Source organism: Saccostrea cucullata, unplaced genomic scaffold (assembly GCF_032062105.1).
Source record: "Saccostrea cucullata isolate Sc308-1 unplaced genomic scaffold, CSIRO_AGI_Scuc_v1 ctg6175, whole genome shotgun sequence".
NCBI classification, from domain to species: Eukaryota; Metazoa; Mollusca; class Bivalvia; order Ostreida; family Ostreidae; genus Saccostrea; species Saccostrea cuccullata.
This window is the reverse complement of record NW_026928785.1, coordinates 3,269-12,500: the sequence shown is the minus strand read 5'-3', so window position 1 is coordinate 12,500 and position 9,232 is coordinate 3,269. Positions and strand designations below refer to the sequence as shown.

Below are 9,232 nucleotides of genomic sequence, written 5' to 3'. Positions count from 1 at the left end.
CATTAAAATGATCTACCGCATGATATATAAGAATTTTCATGAAAGCATGCGCATGTGCGTGTGCTGCAAGCTGATTGGTTGAAACTTTAAATGGCTATATCTCCTTTGTTTTTTGACGAAATTCTTTGAAATTTAAAATATAGTCATGCATTGGGATATCCTACAAAATGATATAGAAAAAAATCATGAAATCACGCGCATGCACGTGTGCTGCAATTTGATTGGCTGAAACTTTAAATTGCTATTTCTTCTTTGTTTTTTGACGAAATTCTTTGAAATTTGAAATATAGTCATGCATTAGGATATCCTACAAAATGATATTAAAAAAAATCATGAAATTACGCGCATGCACGTGTGCTGCAATCTGATTGGCTGAAACTTTAAATGGCTATAACTCCCTTGTGTTTCAACCAAACAGGATGGGATTTAGAACATAGATAGATGAAAGGGACTCCTACAAGAAGGTATGATCATGATGCACGTGCACGCACGTGCGTGCATTTGAAACGAGTATATTTAAAAATACTCTTGAAAGACAAGATGATATGGTCATAACACACAAGGATTCACATGCGTTTAGGTGCAATGCTAAAAATTGAATATAATTGGTATCCTTCTGGAAAAACGTTGTTAAAGTCAAAAATGCACAGAGTTTGTCTTATTTAATGAAGCTTACAGGGAATATGGCACCAAAAGGGAGTTGGGGAGCGTTTGGGGAACATCTGTAACGGTCCCCGTTACAATTAGCACTAGTTATTATTATTATTATTATTATTCTTTTTTCTTCTTATTTCTTCTCCGGTACTTTTTTGTCCGGAAGTGTTCTCAGAAACTGTTCACCAAATTAAGTTAAAACCTTTTTAGGGTTAGTAGGCATGTTGTGTAGATGTGCGGAACGAAGGTCATTTTGCGCGCATACGCATGCACGTGCGGGCGCGTGCAATGAGTAAAATGACTGATATATTTAATATGGTTGTAACTTTTATATTTTTTGATGAAATGTTTCGAAACTCATTATATAAAGATATATAAGTTGTGTAGATAAGATGACACGGTCAAATTTGCATGAACTCACGCGCATGCACGTGCGCTTTGCTCTGATTGGCTGAAACAGAAATCTTAATATCTTTTTTGTTTTATGATGAAATGCTTTGAAATTTATAACATAGGCATGCATTAGGATGTACTACAATATGATATATAAAATTTTTCATGAAATCACGCGCATGCACGTGCGCTGCAATCTGATTGGCTGAAACTTTAAATGACTATAACTCCCTTGGTTTTCAACCAAACAGCATGGGATTTAGAACATAGATAGACATAAAGGACTCCTACAAGATGGTATGGTCACCATTCACATGCATGCACGTGCGTGCACGTGCGCTTTGCTCTGATTGGATGAAACAAAAATCTCAATATCTTTTCTGTTTTTTTTTACAAAATGCTTTGAAAATTAAAACATAGGCATACTTTAAGATGTCCTACAATATGATATATAATAGTTGTCATGAAAACGCGCGCATGCACGTGCGCTGCAATCTGATTGGCTTAAACTTTAAATGGCTATAACTCCCTTGCTTTTCCACCAAACAGGATGGGATTAAGAACATAGACAGACATAATGGACTCCTACAAGAAGGTATGGTCATCATGCACGTGAGTGCACGTGCAATGAGTAAAATAGTGTAGACAAGATGATATCGTTATTACGCTCATGCAATCACATGCGCACGCCTGCATTGCTTAAATTTGAAATACTTGGTATACTTTGGGGAAAACGTTGTTTACATCTTAAATACATAGATTTTGCCTTCTTTAATGAAGCTTACAGGGAATATGGCACCAAAAGGGAGTTGGGGAGCGTTTGGGGAACATCTGTAACGGTTCCCGTTACAATTAGCACTAGTTATTATTATTTTTTTTCTTCCTGGGAAAATTTTGTCCGCGAGTGATCTTGTAAACTACACATCCGACTAAGGTAAAATGTTTTTAGGGTCAGTAGACATGTTATGTAGATTTGCCGAACAAAGGTCATTTTGCGCGCACGTGCTTGCAAGAGCGCGCACGTGCAACAGTGAAATGACCGATTTAATTGATATAGGCGTAACTTTTTAAATTTTTGATGAAATGCTTTGAAACTCATAATGTAAGGATATATTAGTAATATAGACAAGATGACATGGTCAAAATAGCAAGATCTCACGCGCATGCACGTGCGCCGCAATCTGATTGGCTAACACTAAAGTCTCAATATCTTTCTTGTTTTTTGACGAAATCCTTTGAAATTTTGAACATAGCCATGCATTAGGATATCCTACAACATGATATATAGAAATTATCATAAAAACACGTGCATGCACGTGCGCTGCAATCTGATTGGCTGAAACTTGAAATGGCTATATCTCCTTTGTTTTTTGACGAAAAGCTTTGAAATTTATAACAAAGTCATGCATTAGAATATCCTACAATATGATATAGAGAAATTTTCATAAAATCACGCGATTGCACGTGCGCTGCAATCTGATTGGCTGAAACTTTAAATGGCTATATCTCCTTTGTTTTTTGATGAAATGGTTTGAAATTTAAAGCATAGTCATGCATTAGGATATCCTACAATATGGCAGAAAAAAAAAAATCATGAAATCACGCGATTGCACGTGTGCTGCAATCTGATTGGCTGAAACTTTAAATGGCTATATCTCCTTTGTTTTTTGACGAAATGGTTTGAAATTTAAAACATAGTCATGCATTAGGATATCCTACAATATGGCATTGAAAAATTTTCATGAAAACACGCGATTGCACGTGTGCTGCAATCTGATTGGCTGAAACTTTAAATGGCTATAACTCCCTTGGTTTTCATCCAAACAGGATGGGATTTAGAACATAGATAGATATAAGGGACTCCTACAAGAAGGTATGATCATCTTGCACATGCACACAGTTTGTCTTTTTTAATGAAGCTTACAGGTAATATGGCACCAAAAGGGAGTTGGGGAGCGTTTGGGGAACATCTGTAACGGTCTCCGTTACAATTAGCACTAGTTATTTTCCCGATCAATCAGATAAGAGCATTTTTACACACCCCAAAACATATTTTAAAAGAACAAAAAGATAACACTTGCTTTTGTTTTTTCCTCAAAAAGATTTTTTCAACAAAAAATCTGTAGAAGTAAGGTGAAAACTTTTGAAGAATAAGGTATTCCCCACATATTTACCGTGAACAACATTGACATTTTTATCTCGGTAAAGAAAAAATAATGCATGATAGAATGTAATCATTTAAACTATGGAGTTATAGATCGCACTAGCAAGTTTCTATAAGTTCAATTATAAATTCTACTAGAATATATTATATGTTGGTAAATATAATTTTGCTTATCCGTCCGATTTTCATCGATAATGCTTAAATTTCATGTGTATAGATCAACTCACACAAGTGTTTATCGTATGGACTATACACATATAGTTTTGAATTATCACGGGTTTCATGAGCGCCGAATACTAAGCTATGCAGACTTTAAATGGGTATAAGGAAAGGCGTATGAAGTGGAGAAAAGAGAATCCTGTGATTGTACATGAATGCGTTTTATCCCAATATCTTACCTCACATATCAGAAACTGCATGGACTATTTTGTTAAAAAAAAACACTCGAAAAATAATAAGACTGATATTTATTCGATAAGATTTTTATGTCAGGCTATAAAAACTGAAAATTTTCCGTATTTGCGAGGGTTGTCCCAAAATTCCGTAGACAAGCGTTGTTTTGTAGGAACCCAATGTCAAACATTAATGAAACTTCGTACATAGATTTAACCAACACTATAGACAAATATGGAATAACTACATAAACTATTCCAATTTAAAAGACACATTTCATTGTCTGGTGTAGGAAGGCGGCGCAATACCCAAAAGTTGCAATTAAATTTTGGTATATTATATTTAAAATCCTACGGAAAAGTAATTACTACCCTGTATTTTTTGAATGGAAACGAAAAATTTTAATACTATTTTATTAACTATATTTCCTCAAATTTTTGTGTTTATGCTTTGATAAATATGAATTTTTATAACTTTTTATATACATGGGGTTGAAATCCGACTTTTTGAAAAATGGCGGCTGCGTTGGCACAGGCGGCGCACTGGACTACGATCAAGTGTTTCGATCCTGAATTTACTCTGAAATGTACCAGTCATAAATGTTTGGTAGACTAGGAAACTTTATCTCGTCCTCAGTATTTTACATGACTAAAACGGTTTCTCTGTGTATGTGGATAACAGTAACTAAAATAAAAGACAAGGCTAAGAACTGGGCGAGAGTTTCACTGTGCAGTTCCATTAGAGAAAACAGACGACCAGCCCGTAGAAATATACCGTTTTCAAATTATTATTATTTCATACCTAGGCCTGTACATGCATATACTTTGTTTACATATTTAATGTTTGATAATATCATAGTAACTAAGATATTTCACATTTATAACTATAACAGTTTCGTTTCATTTAATAATATGATTCTGACAATTGAAATATTATCTCCAAAAATTTGAACTGTTGACGTTTGTATTTTTTGACGTTGCAGATTGCTCCGGGTGTTATAGAACGATATCACTTCAAATGTTATTACTCGAACAGTTTTCAAGTAAACATGATAAAACTTCGTAATTTATCTGCCAAGAACACGCTTTATCCACCCTGAAAATTTTATGAAGATACATTAATTTCTTTAAAAAATATGAGGTCAGTCTACGAAATTTTGGGACAACCCTCGTATATCAAATTTTTAACGTAAGTTAAACTTTTAGGATTGCTACCCCCTAGTTACAGATTTTTTATCCCACTTAAAACGTATTCTAAGCTTTCAAGTCGTGTTTGTTCACGGTAGAATTGTCATAAATATTATATTATTCCCAAATGCGCTTAAAGTTTACCAGAAGTTTGTTCTAAAAAAAATCTTTTGAGCAAAAAACTTAATAACCACGTGTTTTATTTATTTTCTCATGGGTTTGTCTAAATGCTGTTATCTGATTGGTCAGAAGGACTAGCGCCTTACTTATTCTGTGCATTAATAGCAATTCATGATTATCGTTCTTGACTTTCTTATTTGGAAATCGTCCAGACCTGTTCTAGAATGTTTTTTTGTTGTTGTTGTGAAGATTAGTTTATCATCAACAGAATCATAAGCTTACCTGCGCTGTCTTGTCAACAAACGTTTTGTGAATAAATTGTCTCACCAAGCATGTTTTACCGACATTAGTTGCACCTATAATTACGACTTTGAAAACGAAATCGCACTCATTGTTTTGGGGAAAACTCATCGTGAATTGTTTTGAATTGATTGTAAAACGAAAGTACACACGTATCTAAATATATAACAAAACACTGGTGTGCGTATACCGCACCAAATCCATTTTTTTTTTATCAGTGCAAAATTATCACCATTCAATTGTTATGTTAACATACTATATCATCACAATCTGACCTTAAAAATCATGATGAAACAAGATTTGTTTGTTTGTGAAACACTGATGCCCCCCTTTAAAAAAACCTCGTGGTTAAAAGGTTAAGATTCAAAAATGCAAGTCAAACTCAAAATTTAAGGTAAAGAGATGAAAGAAGTCGGTATCCAAGGATACAGTGAATAACACGATGAATATATTTCTGAAAAATGAAATCCCTACCAATAACAGTTCAAAAGTTATTGCCAAGGTTCAAGTTTTCAAAAGTTGGTGAAATTCATGGGCAAATTTTAGAGGATCAAAATAGTTGGAATACAAATACGTATGAACAATTTCTAAAACGAGGTAAATTATCGAAAAACAAGTTGGTGAAACAAGAATTTCAGCGGTCTCGTTTAAAGTCATCATCTCTTAAGTTCTACGGTCAATACAACGACCTTGTCAGCAAATACAATTTATCATTGAGTCAAATGCTGATTGACGTTTTTCATACAAATTGTTAGTCCATTATTTATACACTGAATTAACGACGAATTTTCCCCTTGTTTCCCGATCGTGACAAGGAGCACACGGCGGGTGTGACTGGTCGGCAGGGGATGCTCACTCCTCCATGGCACCTGATCTCACCTCTGATGTTTTGCAGGTCTGTGTTTGCTCTGTTCCTATTTTGTATTGTTTATATTCTTTTGATCTTGAAAACTGTTCGTTATCTCCATGTTTTATACTCGTGTAATAAGAAAGCCCTGACGCTGACATCAACCATTCCAAAGTTATGAAATAATTTAAAGGCTCTTTTAAAAAAAAGTTCAAGATCAATGTCAATGGGGTTCGTTTTTAGTTTCAAAGTAAAAACATGCCAGAAAAAAAATACACCTGTAAAACTGGAAAGCCCTTGCACTAAATATTCAAAAAATATAACCAAATTTAAAGAATTTCAAAAGAAGGTCAAACTCTAAGATCAGGGCCAGAATTATTTCTACCCAATAAAGTCTTGTCTGGTCAAGTTTAAAGTGTAGTAAAGTATTTAGGAAAGGTCAATTTAGGTAAACTCCAAGGTAGAGGTAAAAGTTTAAGTGGTCAAATATGTCGGAATGTCTTGAGAAAGGCCTTGTAATAAAAATATACACTTGAAATATGTAATAGCTAAAATGAATCAGAAGTTATGGATAAGATTAATGTTTTGTTTTTTTTTGCGAACAAATAGACAGACACACGGTGGATATAAGGGAGAAGAAAAGGGTTATAATCATGATAAACTTAGAAAATTAAGATGGCGTACTTGTACTTATTTAAGTGGAATTAAAGTTCAACTTCCTATACTTAGCCTATACCTCAAAACTGAAATACTACTAATAACAGATTTGGCCTCTAGTTGGAGAATATGATATGTTATTTTCAAAAGTAAAGTCCTAAAGAAAACACATCCAAAAATCTCCTCTACCCACCTTCGCTAGCCAAGGATTTTCGGTCCTATGGGGGCAGATTGGACCGAAAGCCCGTTGTATGCGAAGATGAAAATTCATTTACAAAATACATTTATCTTCTGCCTACATCCTTTTAACGCCAGTACAATTCTTTAAAAAAAAAATACGTATATATGCATTTTGTTTGATCACAAAATATGTTATCTTACATGCTGTTAAGGTTTATAATCTATCTGTTCATATCATATAAATGTAGCTTAAATGCTTTTAAAAAAACACAGGATGTAACGCCTAGCAGAAATGGGATGTACATGTATATATCTGTTACCAAAATAAAATAAACGCAAAAAAACCTTCTTTCCTCTTTATTTATAATTTTGGAACATGTCTAACAACATGTGAACTCAAAGGAAGGTAAGACTGCTTATTAAAAGTTCTAAAATTGGGATGATGTACGTTAATCAAGTAGTGTTTTAAAGCTTCATTTCCTGAAATGTTAAGAGTCATTATCCGTCACTTGTAAAATATTGTCATATTTGCTGAAATACTATCAAAATTTTGTCTCAATATGATTTCGTTGTACTATTGGCAGTTTAAAGCAATAAAATGTACAAAGTGAAGAACACTAAAAACAAAGAACAAAAACAGAGTGAACTTCTTATTTCAGATAAACTAGTTTGATCGTCCTGTTTATGATTTTTAATTTCTAATTTCAACAAAGTTAACTTTGGTTAAATATGAGATGATCAAGTTTAAAATGTACCAAGAAAAGATCGTACAATCGGCAGACACTTAAATGATATTAACACGTGTGTCTTTTTATCGCTAATCATACATAATCAAAGATTACAGAGCTTTTAGTAAGACAGAAGGCCCCACGCTAAACTAATAAATTAGTAATGTGCATCCATGGATGAAACATTTATGCAGTTTCGGTCTATGCAGGGCTTGCAGTTTCTCTTGAAATAACTAATATCAAAAACTATAAACTAGCCACTTACTAGCATTAAAAATGGGGGAGATCCATCATCCACATTGAGTCAACTAGCATGCATCAATGCAAGTTTGTTCTATGAAGGGTTTGAAATTGAAAAATTGCTTACTTGGTCACTTCATCATAAAAAGCTAAGCAAATCCTTCACCCTAAGCAAAGCTAGCTGTGTGGATGAAGCATTACATGTATCCATGTTAAGTGGGTCTTAAATAAGGCTTGAGGTTACACTAGAATGAACCTGTTCCAAAAGCTTACCTGCTATATCTTCAGTAAAACGTCGACCAAATCCAGCATCTATGGCAAGTTTGATAGTGTGCATTTGGGGACGAAAAATCCATGCATGCTAGATCTAGTTACACAGGAATAAGCCTGCTCCAAAAACTCGGGAATTGTCACTCATCCAAAATATGTAGGTTAAATCCAACATCAAAAGCAAGTCTAACGATGAATTTCTGGATTCCAAGTCAGTTTGGTAAGACAGGGTTTGACGTTACATATAAAGAAATTGCTTCAATAACTTTAACCTGTCCCATTAACATTAATATGATCATTCCTTGGCTGTAAATGCAGTATATAAACCTTGATATTTATTTTCTTTAGATCAGCCAACTTTTTTTTTCATCAATGAATTATGTTTTTAAAACAATTTGAACAGTTTATAAATGTTAGACTTACAGCTTCTGCATTGTAAAATCTGTTATGAGTAAATCTGGCCACAAGGCAAGTTTTCCCAGCAAAGGTATAGCCTAGCAACACAATCTTTACGGGTATTTCGTTTTCATCAGATTTTCCCATAAATATATCTATATATGTCTCATAAACACGTCTAACATAAATGAGTACAACGAAACAACTGATCTCATGAACACTTTTTTTTGGTTTTTATTAATCAGATCAAGTAGATGACAACTTCCCTCAAGTTTCTACTTGAGGGAAGTAATAAAAGATTTTCTGAAATAATATAAACAAATAATAATTGTGTTCACATCATATCGACAGTTTTATTTATAAGATAACTAGGAAATCCCAACGCGGAATTGAAATACTTTTATATGTAAAGGCACATCATGAAGCATTGTTTGAGATACAGCAATCAGACAACAAAATCACACACAAAATCATACGTAGATAAACGTGACAATTTTGGACAAACCGCTAAATTGCAAATGATAATATAAACCGCAAAAGGAAGTTTAATAATATCGAGGAAGTTGTTTTTCTCTTATCCTACCCTTTTATGACGGTTCATTTTACCAGTGTCTATGTACTACTAAACTATCGATGACTCAGAGTACTAATAAAACGAATCCAGGCAAAAGGATGAAGAAGAAGAATTGGAGATGGCATTTAC

The 9,232-nt window shown here is 33.8% G+C and overlaps 1 protein-coding gene across 3 annotated transcripts in view; it reads right to left on the bottom strand.

Annotated features, from left to right (window-relative positions):
* LOC134278705 (ras-related protein Rab-24-like) overlaps positions 1–8,750 on the bottom strand; it is a 20,748-nt gene extending 11,998 nt beyond the window's left edge. Inside the window, exon 1 of one of the 3 annotated variants that reach the window (XM_062760998.1) lies at positions 8,557–8,750. In XM_062760998.1, the coding sequence (XP_062616982.1) occupies positions 8,557–8,676 (120 nt within the window). In that variant the 5' untranslated portion in view covers positions 8,677–8,750. Of the gene's footprint in view, positions 1–5,193; positions 5,349–8,556 lie in introns of those variants that run through there. The other 2 variants (XM_062760997.1, XM_062760996.1) reach the window with 2 other exon arrangements.
* Positions 8,751–9,232: the final 482 nt, after the last annotated feature.